This window comes from Mustela lutreola, chromosome 4, assembly GCF_030435805.1.
Source record: "Mustela lutreola isolate mMusLut2 chromosome 4, mMusLut2.pri, whole genome shotgun sequence".
NCBI lineage: Eukaryota > Metazoa > Chordata > Mammalia > Carnivora > Mustelidae > Mustela > Mustela lutreola.
The window spans coordinates 73,349,073-73,369,083 of record NC_081293.1 but is presented as its reverse complement, the minus strand read 5'-3'; the positions used below and the strand labels follow the sequence as shown (position 1 = coordinate 73,369,083).

The window sequence follows — 20,011 nt, the reverse complement described above, 5'->3', positions numbered from 1 at the left end:
CATCAATTTACAGTGCTTGTCCATTTGTTTTCTCGTAATCATTGTGATTTAAACACATTCTTTAAAAAAAAATGGGATGATTTGCTTTTGCTTCTTTTTAGTTGGTCACACATGCATTCAGTGATACTTTGTTTAAAGCAGAATTTCTCAGTGCCTTTCTGATGGCCATGGAATTACTTTGTTCTCAGGTCTTTCCGAAAATGATTGGATGCCTAAGAAGAAAATACATTGTAGTGTGCCAGGATGCCGTACGGCTCTGCTGAACTTCACAAACTATGAAAACGCTTGTCTGATGTGCCAATAAATCTTCTCTCTCTTTACCTAGGTCCAAGGATCTCATAAAGGAAGCTATCCTTGACAATGACTTTATGAAGAACCTGGAGCTGTCACAGATCCAAGAGATTGTGGATTGTATGTACCCAGTGGAGTATGGCAAAGACAGTTGCATCATCAAAGAAGGAGATGTGGGGTCGCTGGTGTATGTCATGGAAGGTATGGTTTATAACTCTAATCCTCTGACATTCAAATATCCCCTTTTCATCTTATCAGCCTGCACACAGATGGTAGTGTATTACATGGGACAGTTCCATTCTTCCCTCTTTTGTTGTCGAGAAACAGTTTGGAAGAGACGTGGAACACGACTTAGATATAGTGGTTGACTAGTTGTATGAAGGGTTTGTGTTTAGAGTATTAAGCTGAAAATCTAGTATTCTTTTAGACATGGAGAAAGGATGATAGGGTGAGAGGAAAAAATGCTGTTTATTACACTGTGTAAGTCTGCACGCCACTGGGTCATTGAGCAAGCTCGTGGAGCTTCCAGAGGAGTTCGAGACTATTGGAAAGTATTTTGGGCCGGATGATAGGGTGAGAGGAAAAAATGTAAGTCTGCACGCCACTAGGTCATTGAGCAAGCTCGTGGAGCTTCCAGAGGAGTTCGAGACTATTGGAAAGTATTTTGGGCCGGATAATCAAAGTGTCAACTCTACCTCTAATTTTCAGTGTATGGCTAGGTTTCTTGCTATCATGCTTCTATAAAAAGAATGTTTTCAGTGCTTTGTGCATGTGTGAATAAGGAAATCAGACTGGTTGGATGGCCTGTGAGCTACCTAATTAGTAAGAGTGATGGATTGTTTCATCAATCTTGTGCCAATTAAGATAGATACTATTTTGGAAAACAAACAAACAAACAAACAAACAACTGAGGCAGACACCATACAAAAATATTTTATGCCCAGGTAAATTTTCATATTGTGTATTTCTAAGTTGGAATTTATAATGCCACCTTTTCCTTCTAGGAGAAAACAAAAGCCTGAATTAATGACTAGATCCGTTGAGGAAAAAGAAAGTTCAGAAGTGCCTAGAAGATCAGAGAGTTGCCATGCAACAGGATCAGTTTCTAGGTGGTGATTAGTGTCTCAACCCAAGGATTCATGGTGGTGTCCTAGAATTGTCAAGTTGATAGGTCATTAAGAGAGGGGGTGTATTTGGGCAAGTGACTTAACTTCTTCGAATTTTACCTGATTTGTAAACAAAAGGTCCTACTGACTGCCACTCCTTTCTGGCAGTGGTTCTCAACTGGTCATGATCGGTCCAGCCACAGGACATTTGACAATACCAGGAAATGTTTTTGGTTATCATAGTGGGAGTGCAGATAGATGGGGGAGCTACTGGCATCTCATGGTTAAAAACCAGGAATGCTGCTCTGCTGGGCTGTTGCCCACAACAGAGGATTATCTGGCCCCACCTGTCTTTAGTGCTGATGTTGAAAAATCCTGCTTTCTACTGTCTTTACAAGATTGTTCTGATTAATATGAAATAATTAATGTTTATTGTAAAGTATAAACCATTATAAAATAATAGTATATATTACTATTTCCAACCAATACCAATACTTCACCTTTTAATTTTTCTTTGTAAACTTTTTTGACATATATTAGGCATTCAACTTTGAAGTCATAATTTCAATAATTTTTTTTTCCTCTGTAAATTTTCAGCTTTTGGGTCAATGTTATGAAGTTTTTCCCCAGGCCAAAAGGAAATAAATGTTCCGCTAGTCTTTCTTCCGGATAAAAGCAAGACACAATAAACAAAAACACAAACAGTATTCAGTTGGCAGACAATTACAGGGGAAGGAGATGAAATTATAGGGCAAGAGTGTATGTGGGCAGTAAGCAGAAAAGATTAGAAAAAAGCAAGAAATGTACAGAGGGGAAGTATAGACTATAAATATAGAGAGAGATGTTAAGAAGCGCTAGCAATTAAAAAATGAGGTTAAGGCATTTCTTAGATTATAGTTTATCAGTGGTTTTGTAGTTGATTTTTCATATAATTTATTGTCAGGCACGTTTGGAAGAACGTCCTTATTGCATAAAGTAGGTATACCTTACTTCCGCTATTTGCAGATGCTAATTATTGAAAATCCATTCCAGACGTGCTTATTTCTAGAACCTATGTTGTTTTCCTTTATCTTGAATATCTCTTACAAATATAGATTTCCACACAACCTTGCAAATTTTTTTCTAAAAAAAATTGTCTTCATCCATACTGTTCTGGTTTCTAAGACTAACTGCTAGTTCACTAGCTATGTTAACAGAAGCTTAGAAATCATCATGTGTATTTACAGAGTGCTTAGAAAATGGTCCAACATATTGAGCATTCTTTGTATAAACACTTCCTGTGTATATAATTCATTTAATGTTCAAAACAATCCTATGGGGTAAGTGGTAATATTTATTATTCTTTATGGATGAGGAAACAGAGGCCCAATGAGGTTTAGTAATTTGCCTGTGTCTTCCAACTAGTTTATAGTAGAATTAGGACTGAAACTAAGTCATCTGGTTTCAGTGCACCAGCTTTTAACTCAGGGGCCATGTGTAGGGATTCTCTGGAGAAACAGAGCTGATAGATAGATATCAATGGATAGATTATTTATTTTAAGGAATTGGCTCATGTGATTGTGAACACTGGCAAATCCAAAATATGCATGGTAAAAGAAGTAGGCTAGACATCTAGGGAAGAGTTGATGCTATAGTCCAGATCTGAAGGATGACTGCTAGCAGAATTCTTTCTTCTGAGGAGGTCTGTCATTTTTCTATTTGGGCCTTCACCTGATTGGATGAGGCCCACCAACATTATGAAGGTAACCTGCGGCTCACAGTCTACTGATCTGTATGTTAATTTCATCTAAAGCATACCTTCACAGAAGTATCTAAGATAATGTTTGACCAGTAATATCTGGATATTGCAGCCTAACAAGTTGACCCATAAAATTAACCATCCCAAGTCCTTGGCACCTGTGTGCATCTCCTCAAACCATGTTTCATTTCCAAATAAAGACAGCAGCAAGGTTGTAGCTCCACCTGATACAACGTGACAATTCTGAGTATAATTGAAAATCCACTAACACTTTTCTCACAAAAGGGTACAAAGTCCTTGGGTAATATTTACTCTTCTCCTTAATACCCATAATTTAAACTCTATGTTGTAAAGCTAATACTTAAATACTGTGATGTAAAGTCGATATATCTTATGTTATATGATAAGAGGATATGAGAGAAGAGAATGAAGAATTTGGTGTACATATATACACGCAAACATATATATATATAACAAAATGAAGAAGGCATACCCATGACAAGGGAAAGGTAAATACACTAATTTTTTCTCCATTGCTTCAAGCTAATTTCAAAAATTTTATTTATCTTCCTTTTCCTGCTAGACTGACTAAACAGCAAGTCCTCTTAATTATCTTTTTAAAAACAGGGTTTTAAATAGTGTATCAGTATTCAGAGTCACAGATTTTGCAGTGATGCTGTTGATTGCCTTCAGTTAAACTCATAAAATGACTATAATCTTATAAACTGATGCTGATCTGTCCCCAAGCTATAATTCTAACCAGTTCAGGGTAACTTTGGCTGATCTTGTGTTAATATCCTTGTGTCAGAATGATTTCAAGTTAAAAAAAAATCATTTAAATTTTTATAAGTTTTAATTGAAGAAATGTTTCATTGTTTAATTAGCTTTTTATCAACGTATTTATTCTTCTCAAAATTTAGATAGCAACGTTCTTGATAGAGATGGATTCTTTTTCATCTATGAACATTAATATTTATAAAGAGCATTCCATAGCAACAATGGATGAGTAAGCTATGGATGACCAGATCATTCACAAACTTGCTTATTACCCAGACATTCAGAAAAACACCCAGGGAGTTTACATGGAAAATCAGTCTGATTTTCTCTGTCTCTCTAATTTAAATGAAGTTTCTTCATATAATGCTGTTTAACGTGTGCCTTAAGTGGTTTTTATTTTAGCTGGGCAGTGCCCCAAGTAGGATTGCACACCTACATGCCAGAATTTCTCATCGTTTTAGCAAAAGAGAATAGTCACATGGTCAGGACATCACTAATTAGGATGACTGGGGAAAAATCATCTGGGGGTCGTATAAATGTATTTTGTATATTATATATCCAATATATTTTCAAACAAAATGAGTTGTGGGACTTTCAGATACTTAAAATTGCCGGCTGGGAGAAGTTTCAATGTTAAGTTTGAGTCGGAATCTTTTGGTATTAGTGTTTTAAGGCGGTACCCTATGTAGGCTAAGTTGCTGAGGCTCTGTTTGCATTAATTATGTTTTCAAATACACCAATGATTCTTACAAATTACTTGAACACAGGTTATTTTCTTAAACAGACATTGGCCTTGATTATGATGTAAAATTTGTGATTCTCCTTATACTCTTGCCCTCCCTTTTATTATCATAGAGATACATTTTAGTCTATTGTGTTCCAAAATAAAACACATTCTGATTTTGTGCCTTTCATAGGTGATGTAAATAAACATCTTGTATGTGAATCTAATCAAATATTTTCATTTTGGAAAATGTTGAATTTGTATCCATCCAAGTGGTTGATTTGCACATTTCTTGTGATGTTTCATTGTGGAAGCCCATGGATTACATTTTATTTAAATTTACATTTTAAAAAAATGGCAAGTCATCTATTTAGTGTTCTATGAGCATTGGCTATTTTAAGTTAAACTTTTTAATGAAATCATCATTTTTTTTATGAGGTGCTTGAAAATGATAATAGCTTTTATGAAGTCCTTGTAAATGCCAGGGACTGTTTAATCCTTTTATAGGTATTAGGTTTTAATCTTCGTAGCAACCTTAAGGATAGGTATTCTATTACCCGCATGTTAGTAGCTACAGAACCTGATGCAAAGACAAGGTGAACAACTTGGCCAGGATCATCCTACTATAACATATATAGTGTATATATATTGTATGTGTATATATATATATATTTATATTTATTATATATATTTATATATATTATATATATACACATATATATATATACATATATATGATGATGGGGCATTGTCAACTTTCAAAGTGCAGATTAGAAGCCCTGGTGATATATATTTATCATATAGGAGCCCATTAAAGATGCACAGCATGAGGCCATTGGATTAAAAAAAAATTGCTTGATTATTTTTGAGGAAACTGTAGAATGTGCGTGGCAATAGTGCAAAGAAAGAATAATGTAGATGCTTCCATAAGTACCTCTTTGGTCTCTCTGCCTGCTTGGCGCACTGAACTTGACCACACCCTCTATCTTTGACCATTCACTCCTCTCTTACCTGTAATTTCTTCTGTATCCGAAGGGCAACTGTGATTTGACTTCACCTTGGCCCGCCTCTCTGTCCCCATTGTTAGGACTCAACTCTGCTGTGTATCTGTAAGGACCTATTTTTTCGGTCTATAATGAATGGCGTTGACTTTGCTCTTCTCACAGCCCCCTCCCTTTTTTTTTTTAAGAAGCTCATCACACCCACTTTTTAAATATGGCCTCCCTACACAGCTGCTAAGTGGTAATTGACTATTCCCAACAACACTCAGGGACAAGCCTCATGTTCCTGGCGTTACTCTGCTGCAACGACACAAAGTTATTGGGTTGTCCCCACTCAGTGGGGTGATACAAAGTCTGCCCATTAGGCTGATGTCCAGCACTTTATTCTTCAGTGTGGACATGAATCACCGTGCTAGCCAACATTCGCAAGTTGGCTTACACAACATGATCCTTCCAGCTCTGTTCCTTTCTCCCCCTGAAACATTTTTACTGCCTTTATATAATTAAATGATGTATGAAAGCGGACATTCAAAGAGGGGTTTAATATAAAATTGAATGTTAATGATGATTTTCCCCATGTCATTTGGCATTCAAAATACTCCCTGAGAGTATGAGGGAATTGAATGCATTTTCAAATGAATGAGCTCTCCCAGTAATTTTAACATGACAAACAGACCATTTAGTTCTCTAAAATCAGGTGTTGCCTCTTGGCCTTGGAAGTTTTTCATGTTAATCTGAAAGCTATCTTTAGAACTGTTGAAATACCAATGAGCTTAAAGTTACTTTGCAGTTCTTTCATTGGACCAAGCATGTAATATTAATGTGAAAGAGGAAACCTAGGTACTGCTTGAATAAAGCCAAAACAGACTTCTGTTTATAAGAAGTCATCAAAAACCAAGTGGATCTGGAAGTATGAAATGCAACTTTTAAACTACATTTCAGTTATGGAGTCAATGGTGAGGGCAACGGTATGGGATGTTTAGACGACATGGGGATATCATGTATATTCTGGGGTGCCAAGTTTCAAAAAAGCCTTTGATAGACTTGACCACGTCCAGGAAATGAATAAATATATATATGTGTGTATAAATAAATATAAATAATATATATTATATATTTATATCATGTATATTTATTTATAAATAATATATGTTTAATAACATGTGTATAATATATGATATAATATAATAATGATATATAAATATTTATATATTATATTATATATTTATATATTTAATAATATACATTTATATACACACTTTTTACATATTTATATATTTAAATATATGTATATTTATTTATTTAAATGACATTGTTTCATGTGTAGATGGAAGGTTTAGGAAGAAAGGATACTCTTTCAGATACTGAAAATGTCACTTGAAAAGGGAATTATCCTCCATGAATCTAGATGACCGAAGGAGAAATGCGAGTTATAGGGAAGACTTCTGGGTATCAACATGCTGCTGAATGATGTGCTCCAGGAGTGAAGTGAGCAGCCTGAGGTGGTGGCAAGAACCCCATCTGGGGAGGCATCCTAGCAGTGACCACAGAGCCTGTGCTCAGAGGGAGTTTGTTGGGAGGGAAGGAGAGATTCCCTGTAGCTGACTCGGAACCTCATAACGCGTCTTCTGGCCCTTCCCTAAGGGCCAACATCCTCAGTCGGCAGGTCTGCGAATGAGTCTTCTGCAAGCTAGTTTCTGAGAACCAGCCTTCCGAAGGCTGCCTCTGGAAAACTCACCTGTGCATGCAATGGGCAATATTTTCGTTCTCTATTATAGAAATCTAATAATTCTGCACGTATTTTTCTGTTACTTCATTTTTTGGTTCCATTTTATGTGACGCTGTATAACCTGATTTATTTATCCTTTCTGTGATGATCATATTTAGACTGTTTCCAGTTCTTTTGCTCTAGAATACGAACAAGGCTGAGCAGGTTTTTCCCATGTTCACGGGCCCTCTGTTTCTTTTGTGGAGGGTCTGAAGTCATCTTCTGGCCATTTTTTCCCATTGACTATTGACTTCATCTATTTCACATTTTAATCCCTGTCATTTACATGCCGCGCAAATATCTTTCTCAATCTATAGCTTTAGTTTTTACTCATTTGTGCTATCTTCTGATGAACAGAAGTTACTAATTTTAGACTAGTCAAATACACCAGTATTCTTGGTTTGTGCTATTTGTATCTTTGTAGGAAATTCTGGAGGGCAGTATTTCTGTATCCATGTTTACATGTGTATATGTATGCCTATGAAGGCTTGTGAGGTAGGTGTATGAGGAATTACCTGTTGAGGAGTTGTCCGCATTTGTGATCTAAATGAGATTCAGGGAACCGGAAAGACAATGCATTTTTGTTTCTATGTTCTTCTCCACCATGTATTTTAAGAATTCTTTATAAATTGTCCTTAGAGGGCAGTACACATACTTTTGAATATGCTTGTTGGTAGTAGTGTCTTTTTTTTTTAAGATTTTATTTATTTATCAGAGAGAGAGAGGGAGAGAGAGCGAGCACAGGCAGACAGAATGGCAGGCAGAGGCAGAGGGAGAAGCAGGCTCCCCGCCAAGCAAGGAGCCCGATGCGGGACTCGATCCCAGGACGCTGGGATCATGACCTGAGCCGAAGGCAGCTGCTTAACCAACTGAGCCACCCAGGCGTCCCTCTTTTTTTTTTTTTTTTTTTTGAGGGTGCGTTTTATATTTGGAAATAATTGCAAGTCCTTTAGTGATAGATTTGATGACTAGTGATAGATGATTAAGCTGAGTGATACCTTTTCCCTTTATTGCTAATATAGATAAAGTTGTGTGTGTACATACTATCGTGAAGTAATAGCATTTGTTGTACAAGTCAAGAAAAAATAACACGATTTTTTAAGAATATCATTTTTTTAAAAATTGACATATTTTGAAGGATAATATTCTTACCACTCATTAGGCTGCTTTTATCTCTGTCTGATTTTGTAAAAATAGCTTAATCACCTTGTGTTTCTACTATTGTAGCTCTCTCCACTTTTCTTTCCAAATCATTAATGGTATAATTGAATTTTTTACATTAAAGAGGGCAATAGTGTGGCTTTTCTTCCTTTTGAAGACTCCCAGAAGCTAAACTCCTTGAAAATTACTGTCTTTGTTTTTTTTTTTTTTTCTTTTTGAGAAAGAAGAAGTTGGAGAGCCGTCAAATTTTTTTTTTTTTCCAAAAAATCAATCCAACATTGGTAAAGGAGATCATAGGTTATGTTAAAAAGGTACAAGTTTTGTGTTTTTTTATTTCTTACTATTACTTCATAACAGTTACGGGTTTTATTTATATGCTGCTTCATTTTACTAAAATACCCATCTCTCCATTCAGCAATTTTGAGAGAATGACAAATCTGAAAGTTTAAAAATGCACTTTCAGTGAACATTAAAAAGGAATACAGCATAACTGAAAAGAAAAATGAAAAGAAAATATGGATTGGTGCCATTCTGGTGACAGTGTGAAAACACACTGATTTCCTGCTAAGGAGGTAAAACTTTGGGCCTCAGTACATGGAACCGGTAGCCAGTTTGCATGCTAAACCTTCGACAGTCTTCTGAAATTGTTGTGGGTTCAATTTGAAATGTATTTCTTCAGAGACGTTTAACATGATTTCAAATGATTTGGGAGGAAGGTGTGGATAGACTAATGCTTTTAATATCTATTCCTCTAAGGAAAAATCCTTGAATGGTTAGCAGTTGGGGCAGGCTTTCCAAAGACTGGGCAGTTAGGAGCTTCTTCCCAGAGGGAGATGCGTTGTGTGGCTGTCATGGCAACGGCCCACCCCACCCCTGGGACAAGGGACTCTGCAGTTGGTCTCCAAATTCCTTACTGGAATTCTCCCATGACTCCCGCATTTGAGAAATGCAGCCTAATAACACATCCTTTATCTGAATTTCACCCCTGTGGCCTTGGAAGGTTGAAGTCCGAGTCTGATCTTTATATTTAGGTCCTTCTGTAAACTACTTTCTGATGAAAACAAAAATATTTTTGTGCTAAACCTGCTTAGCAGAGTATGGAGATATAAAGTTATGATAGATGATGTAAGGTGGTATTGAAATTAATTCCTGAGAATTCACTTTTTATGTATATTTAAAACATCAAGAAATTATTATTGACTATATTTATATTAATGATTTTCTTAATACCACCTTTTTTGCAATGTTTGCCCAAATTTACTAAATCTGAGTTTTTTTCGGGGGGAAAGTTGTGTAAGGCAACTAACTACTTGATCATTAAGAATATATGGAAGCATGTGCTTTTTTTTTTTTTTTTTTTCTCTGTTTTTCTGTTTTTTTTTTTTTTAAATTTTTTATTTTTTATAAACATATATTTTTATCCCCAGGGGTACAGGTCTGTGAATCACCAGGTTTACACACTTCACAGCACTCACCAAAGCACATACCCTCCCCAATGTCCATAATCCCACCCCCTTCTCCCAACCTCCCTCCCCCCAGCAACCCTCAGTTTGTTTTGTGAGATTAAGAGTCACTTATGGTTTGTCTCCCTCCCAATTCCATCTTGTTTCATTGATTCTTTAAAACAACATGTGTGCTGTCTTGTGTGACTTCACAGGAACACTGAAGTTACTTTGATAATTTTCCTTATCAAAGCCAATTAAGTTACTCTGTTCTTTGCTCAATAGCAAAGTTATACTAGAGAAATTATCTGGTGAAAGTGACCTAAGTATTAGGAGAGATGGTTTTCCATTTCACTAATATGCAATGGTATATTTATAGAATAAAACTAAGACTTTTCACACAATTATAACGCCAGCGTGTTTAACACTTTCCTTCAAAAATTTATCAAGCTTCTTTAAATTATCACTGATTTCCCACTGGCAAAAAGAAGGAATGAGCATTCATTTCCATAAGAGTTTAATTAATAGCCTATCATGATAACTTTTACTGAAAACCATTCACATACTCATCAAACTTTTTTTTTTCGTTTATATGGTTAGAAGGATATAATTCAGTGTTACATTTTATATCTGGCTTGTGTTTACAGAGAATCATTTTACATTACTCTTTTGTTATATTGTATTTCATATTGTTTTAGAATATTTAATACCTTCAGCAATATTCTTAATAGAGATTTATGCTGTCCCCAATGTTCCACTCAATGATAGCATATGCCCTTAAATTAAAGTCATTTTTTAAAGATTTGTAATAATTTGCTCTAATATTTCCAGTGAGACATTTTTATTGACTTAGCCTGTTGGAAATATTCATGCACAGATATTTATGCTTTGTGCCCATGTGTGTGTATATATGAATTTACATGAAATTATTTCTTCCCAGAGTTCACATTGTATTTTAGGAGATGATGGGGTAGTTAATGTAATATAGAGGATGCAATCAATGGCTAAATTCAAATTTATAAGAAAAATAAAAGATTAACAATAATCATAAATATTGATGATAAGATTCTCACGTAGATGAAAAATTAGTTTGCAAAGGAAAAGTACTTAGCTTTTGTGTTTTTTAGAACAAATTTCACACAATTTTCTTAAAAGAGAATTAAGACAATTCTATGGAAAGTCTTGACATTTCATTTAATCCTATGAATTTCAGTATTTATTTCTTGCATCAGTTCCAGAGGTCAAAGCCACATGAAACAGGAAAAATGTTTCAGATTTTTATGTTGAGAATTAGGTTTCATATATCCATAGCAGGCCTTGCTAAACCACCATGCTTTCCTCCCCCTCCATATGGCGTGTTTCTACAAAAGCAGAAAAGGTGTGAGAGATAGAGCAGAGTGTGGATTTGACTGAGTTGTCATCCATGAATACATGAAATTCTTTGTAAGTCCCTTGACAATTGAGAACAGCAAAGAAAGTATTTTATGAAGTTCTTTTGGCAGTACAGGTTCTTTATTATGATTCGCTTATCAAGTCATTTGATTATTTATTCATCTCTGCTGTTCATTTCCTACAAATTCTCTCTCAGGTCTGACTGTGTCTCAGGGGGGCCTGAGGGTGTCATAGTGAACAAGACATACACAGGATCGTTTCCAGACCTTAGAGCCTGGTGATGGTCATAGGGGAAGAGCACAAAGAAAATTCATGAAAATAAGCCCAGTACTTCTGGATAGTTATGGGGTAGATTGATAAAACAGGGTGATGTAAGAGAGAATCGTGAGGTAGGTTTGGCAATGATCAGGTACGTCAAGGAGGGCTCTCCTACAAGGGTATCATTTGAGCTGAGACCCAAATGATGAGAAGGAGCCAGACACGTGGAAGTGTGTGTGGAGGCTCCAGATGAGGACAGCTGCAAGTAGAAAGTTGCTAAGGTGAGGAAAGTTTGGCATGGTCAAGAGAAGGTAGGCAATGCTGTGAGTTGACATTGACAAGGTCACTTGTGGTATGCTGGAGGTGGTTTAACTTTATTCCAAGAGACTTAGAGAGCATTGGAGTTTAGGTTGAGATGGGGCATTTGTGATTTAGGTTTCAGGAGTAGAAAAATAGATTCTGCTACTAGTCAGGGGGTAGAAAATATGTTCCATGTAGTGGTAGGGTACACAGGGATTCCGGTTGGAAAGTTGTATACAGCAGTGGTCAAGCAAAACGTAATGCTGGCTGGGGCTGGGTTGACAGCATGGGGAGTGAGGGATGGCTGGTGCATTTTGGCAGCTTATAGATGTGATATGGAGGTGAAAGAAAGATTAATTGGGAAGGGTTTGTTGGTATTTGAGTTAAACAGTTGGGTGAACCATGGTGCCATTTGCTGAGATGGGGAAAATCATGTGGAGTTCATGGTGAAGAAGTGAAATCAGGAATTCTGTCCTGACATTGTCAGGTTCCGATGCCATTGGAGATGCCACATGGGTGACATCTGTTTGACAGCCCTGTGAAGAGGTCTGAGTATGGAGGGGTAAAGGGTCCCATTAATGCAACAAGGCAGAGAGGGGAGGTTGATGGAAGGAGTTCTCTTACAATTAGAGTAGTTGTTGTACATTGCAGCAGATCAAACCGGGGAATTTTCGTATGTGAACAGGTTTCATACACAGAGATATTCATAAATATTTTAAACTTCTTCAATGAGAAATCTTTGTAGTAAACTGAAAATTGCTTCCAATGTAATTGGAACACTAATATTTTTGAAGGAGTCATCCTTGAAGTCTGGTCTGGAGAAACTTGTAGGGGCCCTTTGAGTTCAAACCTATCTTTATAATAACACGAACAGATCCTTTTGTCCTTTGTCTCTTTCTCCCACGGGTATGTGGTAGAATTTTCTAGAAGCGACATGATCTGTGACGTAGCTGCAGGGGGGGTACGGAAGGAGAGGATGAAGCTCTCGTCTTTTGAGCCAGATATCAACATGATTTCCAAAAAGTATAAAGCAATGGCATCCTTATCAAAATATTTATTTATTTATTTATTTTAAAGATCTTATTTATTTATTTGACAGACAGAGATCACAAGTAGGCAGAGAGGCAGGCAGAGAGAGAGGAAGGGAAGCAGGCTCGCTGCTGAGCAGAGAGCCCAGTGCGGGGCTCCATCCCAGGACCCCAGGATCATGACCTGAGCCGAAGGCAGAGGCTTTAACCAGCTGAGCCACCCAGGTGTCCCTAAAATTTTTATTTTAAAAATACAATTTTATAAAAATCTTTTTTGCATGTAGTAAGTTTATTTTTTCAAGTGAATAAATGTGTTGAAAATTGTCCTGCATTAAGGTCTAATGGAAAAAACATCAATAGATCTAACCCAAAGGAGCAAAATCTTTTTGAAGTTTTCAGTAATTATTGTTAGTGTTAAGTGGTTCTGAAATGTGACCTGAGGACAAATATGACCAACTGGATGTTTGCTCCAGAAAACACGCTAGATTAGTTTAAAGTTTATAATATCAGATATTAAAAGAAATAAAAATAAATAAAATAAAATATCAGATATTGAGTGGTGCCTGGGTGGCTCAATCATTAAGCATCTGCCTTCTGCTCAGCTCATGATCTCAAGGTCCTGGGATCAAGATCCACATTGGCTCGGTGCTCAGCAGGGAGTTTGCTTCTCCCTCTCTCTCTTTACCCAACCCCCGCCACGAGGCTCGGTGCTCAGCAGGGAGTTTGCTTCTCCCTCTCTCTCTTTACCCAACCCCCGCCACTCTCTCTCTCAAGTGCACGCATGCTCTCTCTCTCTCTCTGTCTCAAATAAATAAATAAAATCTAAAAAAAAAAAAAAATCAGATATTGACTCCGAAACCCCAAATAGCACATATGTAAGATCATGTTACAAAGCCCATGTCTTTTATTTTTATTTATTTTTTGCTTATTGTAGTATAATTGACATATAACATATATTAGTTTTAGGTGTACAACACAGGATTTGATATCTGTATTTACTGTGAAATGATCACCACCATAAGTCTAATTAATATCCATTGCCATACGTAGTTATAAATTTTTCTTATGATGAGATCTTTTAAGATTTGCTGTCTCAGCAACTTTCAGTTGTGTATTCCAGTGTTATTAACCATAGTTACCATGCTGTACATTTCATCTGCAGAACTTATTTATTTTATAACTGGAAGGTTGTAACAAACAGCTTTTAAATTCAGTCTTGGTAAGTTAGAAACAAAAATTTCTGCGAAGACTGAGATTTAAATTTAGAGCATATAGACAATACTGATCAACAATGGGCAAGTCAGTTTCATTGAAATGTTTATTCGTCTGTTAATTACATTCCATTTCACAGTTTGAAAGGTATCCTTGATGCATTTTGTGGGTTCTGTTTGCACACTTTCTAATGTTTAAGATTTGGGAATGTAATTGAGTACCCCAGTGATTATCCTGAATTAGTGTAGTAGGATACTGAATTTTTTTTTGTAATTAGACTTTAATTATAGCTCTAAATGAATTGAGGAATCAAATATCCTTTAAATCCCATCAGGATTTTTGGAGAAGAAAATGGTTTTTTACTATGCTTATTTCTTACTTAAAAAAATTCCAGAAGACGTAACATTTTGCATTTGGAAGGTTCATTGCAATAATTCATCTAATGCCATAAATGCTTTCAAATGAAATAAGAGAATTCATTATTTTCCATGTTTTCCCAGTGTAGTCTACTCAATGCAGGTGTAAACCTAAATTGTCAGCTACTGATTGGATGTCTCATTTTACATTCTTATTGCTAAGTCAATGTGTGACATCTCTACATATTTTTCTGGTGATGCGTTTTCCAAAGAGCTGTTTCATTTGCTAGAGCATTATTTTTGGTATCTTACCACCATGCTTTTGAGCGTCTTCTTGGGATAAGTTAAACAAAACAAAACTTACTGCTTTCATTTATTTTTCTTGGAAAGTCAAGTTTCTGTTTTCTTCTCCCAAAGGCAGCTCTTAGGAGATAAGTAACATTAGAAGATAAAAGGCTTCCTCCAACTGTGAACACATATGACATTATGTTGTGATGAGAACTTAATTTTAGAATGTGTTTCTTATGCAAGTAATAGTTCATTATTTTCTGCAATAGTACATTCTGTTTCATGTTCTCATAAAGTGTAGACTTTTCTGACATAGCTAGACTGCTGAACTAGGCTTCTGTCTTTTGTCTCTGTGTGTTTTATGTTGTGAGCCTTAGCCCTGTAGTGTCATTGTCTTATGAGGAATGGCCACTGGTCTAAGAGCCGTTAATCCTGGGAGTTTAATCCAGATCCATCCATTAAGTGGCTGTGTAACCAGCTTGAAATGCTTGGAATTTTCCTCTTTGAACCTTACAGCATTCCCAGCTTCGCGAACCACACCTCCTTTCTTCTCCAACCCTGGCCCACACCGGAAACCCAGGAGTGATTCCAGACCCTGCGTCTGCTTATCCTCAAATGCTATTCCGTTTATCAGCCGGCAGTGTCACAGGTCCCTGTCTGCTGCTGCTTTATTTCAGATCTGCAGAACTTGTGGTCTGAATTCTTCCAATGATTCCTATAGGTCTTCCTGTCCCCAGGCTTCTTAAACTTCCATACCTCCTCCATGTTATCACTAACAAGATCTTTCTAGAAGACAGAGGTGTTCGTGTCATCTCCTTACTTACTGTTTTCCAGGGCTTTCCCATAGCGAATTCCAAACTCCTGAGGATAGAAAACTGCAGTGAAATAAAGAGAAAGCTGGCTTTTGGAACTTGGCAGACACGAACCTGAATCTTGATTACTTAAGATGTAACTAGTTAAGGAAGCTTGGGGAAATTCTCTAACTTCTCCTGCTTCCCCGTTAGATTCTGCACTCACCACTCTGTGGCTTTGGCTCAACTTCCTTGAATGTTCTCTTGCCTCTGTGACTCTATAGATGTTTTCCTCTGCTTGGAATACACACATGAAGACATTACTGGTTTTAGGGGCACCATGGGGCATTGGCTCCACTAAGAAGCCTTCTCTGACTCTTCCCTACTAGGCTGGGTTCTGTTCTCTGAAGTCAGTATAACTTTGTATCCCTCTCTATAAGCACATGGGTCACACTGTGTTTCATTCATTCATGCAGCCTATTCATTCAAGAAATACTTATTTTGCATATACTCTGTGTCAGGCCTTGTTCCATTGTTCTAAGTGTTTGGGTGATAGTAGAGACCAAAGAGTAGAAAATTCCTGTTAACATTATGCTTGTGCCCTAACTGGGAAGATAGGAAACATACATTTATAATGTTTATGTGTGTGTGTGTGTGTGTGTGTGTGTATGTGTGTGTGTGTGTGTGTGTGTGTGTGTGTGTGTGTGTGTGTGTATAAAATTGGTCAGTGATAAGTGCTATGAAAACCAAAGCTTGGTAAGGGGATAGAGAGTGACACACAGGATAGGGAAAGAATTGCTATGTTATATATGGTAGTTGAGGATGGCCTTTTTGAATTGAACATGGAGCAGAAGCAGAAAAATGAGTAAGGTGATAGTGGCCATGCTCATATCCAGCGGAAGACCATTTCAGCCAAAGGGAATACAAATGTCCAAAGACCTGAGATGGGGTGTGATTGGCACATTCAAGGGACAATATGGAAGCCAGCACAGCTGGAATATAGGTGAGTGATTATTTGGGGGGGGTGGTGAGGAGTTAAGTAAGGAAATTGATGATATCACAGAGCTCTGAGAAGCCTTGTAGGCCTTGTTAAGAACTTTTGTTATTGTTATTTTTTAATCAAGATGGGACTACCCAGGAGAATTTAAGCTGAAGGGCAACATGCTCTAATGTATGACTTCCTTGGAGCCATGGAAATTGGAAACAGGGTATCCGTGAGGAAACTATTGAAGCAGTCAAGGAGGGGACATGCTGAGGAGATGGGAAGAAATGGTCGAACTTGGTAGAAAGTTTAGTCAGCACTGTTGAGTAATGAGTTGGACTGGAAGTGGTATATGAGATGAAGGCAGGGCTGGAGAGTTCCAATCTTTTGGCCTGAGCAACGGGAATAATGGAGTTGGTTTTCCCAGAAATGGAATAGATTAACTGAGGAGCAAGGCTGTCGGGGAACATCCAGCAGACAATCATCATTTGCTGATTTATTGCATTAGGTCTTCTCTAAGTTTTGGTAACAAAAAGCCCTCAAAACATGGTGGTTCAAACAAGATATACGTTTATTTCTCTTTGCCCTGCTATCATTGAGGTGAGAGGAGCCGTTGTATGCTGTGTGGTTAATGAGGTACCCAGACTTCATCTAACCTGTTGCTCCAAGTCCCCTAACCCCCATCCCAGGTATGATCACCACACTCAAACCTAAAGCTGAGTCACTACCATGTTGGAGCTCCATCCTGTAGGAGGGGAAGGAGGCTTGAGAAAGCAAGGAGCTTCATCCCATTCTCATCTTCTCCTCCAGCACTCAGATACAAGAAAAGCTAGAAAAAAGTGATCTCTACAAAGGCCCTAAAAAATTGAGGAGGGGTTCTCTTACTAAAATAGAGAGAATGACACCTGGGGAGTTGGGGGACACTATGCTGTATTGTCTCTCTCTTATAATCATCACTACATGGTGGCTTCATTAATACTAATTAATTATACAAGGTAGAAATTAACTTATGCTTGATACTGTTTCCTTCTATAAACCTTTGAATTACTTTCATAACTCATTTTTCATATTTTAGACTACATTTTTAAAGAGATTTTTCAGGATTAATTAAATGTTTCATACCTGCTTAAAAATTTTCAGAAGCTACAATAATAATACCCTATCAATTTTCATGATCCATAAGGTAGTTCTACCTACATGGGGCTCAGAATCAACCCTGAAATCGAGAGTCGCACAGTCCACAGACAGAGCCGGCCAGGTGTCCCCAGACTCCATTTTTAACATGTGTTCATTGCTGATGGAGAAAAACTGTAGCATTTCAATTATCTTCAAGTCTGTGTCTTATATTTATTCATTACCCAGGGTGAACAAAACATGACGAATGAGTATTTATGTTTTTTTTTTTTTTTTTTTTAAGAGTATTTACCTCACACGCTTGCTTCCAAATAGCAATTCCAGAAATCACACTCCGTGGTGAAAGAATGAGTCAGTCCCGTGTAATGAAATTGCATCACCTCTTCCAAACTGCTAATTCTCCAAACCTCACCTAACATTCCACTGCCGGCAAATGTGGCCTCTTTACCCTAGCGCTATTTAGCTTAAAAGTTAGCGAGGACGTATTTGGGTCTAAAGATTTTCTTATGAGTCATATACCATATAACATTAAGAAATACCTTTTAGAATAAGGAATCTAATCCTAAAATAAAATCTAATAAGAAAATGAACTACATTTTTAAGGACGTATTGCATCTCATTTGGGAAACTTCAGGCTGGGTTATCAACATGAAAGAAAAGGAACTCCTATTTCTTTGTAACATTGTATTTGTATTGTATTATATTACATTTCTTTATTAAATTGGCCCTATCTTTTGCCTAAGATCTGTCCGTGTGTTTATTTATCCTGCCAGGTTATTCAACTTACCGGAGGCTATGTGCCATTCCCTAAACACCTCCAATGGGAATGATCAAATTCTTGTGTATTTTTTTGCACATCTTCAAGCCTAGGTCTATGTATAAAATACATTTTCTTAATTTATTAGTAGAACTTTAGTTCTAAAGATGATATGAAGGCATGGTCTCTTGGGTCTACCAGGCTCTGAGTTCCATTTTGGCAGAAACCTTCTGGGCATTCACCAGTACCTAGCCTGAGACCAGGACAGAGTAGTGTTTCATTTGTTTAACAAATAATTATGAGTTGAATCTTGTTTGAATGCTAAATATACTCCCCAACACCAAAACCTCACAGTTTATTTTAGGGAACCTATATACACACCCACACACATGCAAAGCCATCTCTCTCTCTCTCTCTCTCTCTCTCTCTCTCTCTCACACACACACACACACACACGAAGCTATTTTAAATTCCTTTTAACAGTAGAATTATCTTATGGATGATGAAAATCGATAGTACATTATTATTGTAGCTTCTGAAAATTTTTAAGCACATATGAAACACTTAGTTAATCCTGAAAATTATTTCTTTGTTTTCTTCTAGACAAGGTTTTTATTTTTAAAATCTCTCACATTTTGTCTTTTAAGCTTTCTGAGTCCTCTGTGGAAATTTAATAAACCACAACTTTTGAAAATTGTTTGATCTGACAGAATATCATTTGGACGGTGCAGGCTTCAGGCTGGGTTATCACGTGGTGTGTGTGTATGTGTGTATACACACATAAATAAATTCTCAACTTTCCGAAGATAAAATTTTAAAGGATAGTATAGCATGCTGTGATCACACTGTGGGTCACTTGGCATAGTTAAGAGTCCAGTAATATATTTTGATAGTAGTAATAGATTCACAAAACCATGTATAAATCTTTCATCAGTGTGGAGGCATATCTCATTATGCTCAAGAGAGAACTGGTTGAGTTCAACTTTGCCCTGAGGAAAGCAAAGAAAATTAGAAAAAAATTGAGTAAAATATTTAGCCTTTCGTATCTTATAATGCTTTGCCTGTAACTAAAATGAAACTGAGTATAATAAATTTTACCATGCACGATAAATGTATTTCTTCAATTTATCATACCAAATATATTCTTTTCTAAAAACACTGAGCTGGGGTGCCTGACTGGCTCAGACAGGAAGAGTGTGTGACTCTTGATCTCAGAGTTGTGGGTTCGAGCCCCATGTTGGGTGCAGCAATTACTGAAATAAATACGGCTTTAAAAAATAATGAAAACACCCAGCTGTATCAATGAATTTCTAGATTTGAAGGAATCTCGAAAAATTATCAAATCTTGTGGTGACTGGGGGACTCAGTTGATTGCAAGTCTGACTTCAGTTCAGGTCATGATCTCAGGGTCATGGGATGCAGCCCTGTGTGGGGCTCCCTGCTCAGTGGGGAGTTCTGCTACTCCCTCTGCCCCTCCCCCAACTTGTGCTCTCTCTCTCTCTTTG

At 37.0% G+C, this 20,011-nt stretch overlaps 1 protein-coding gene across 2 annotated transcripts in view; it reads left to right on the top strand.

The window, feature by feature from the left end:
• The window catches only part of PRKG1 (protein kinase cGMP-dependent 1), a 1,263,025-nt gene that overhangs the window by 167,704 nt on the left and 1,075,310 nt on the right, over nucleotides 1-20,011 (top strand). For both annotated transcript variants that reach the window (XM_059170234.1, XM_059170233.1), the window contains exon 2: nucleotides 326-492. In XM_059170234.1, coding sequence (XP_059026217.1) covers nucleotides 326-492 — 167 coding nt within the window. The remainder of the gene's footprint in view (nucleotides 1-325; nucleotides 493-20,011) is intronic.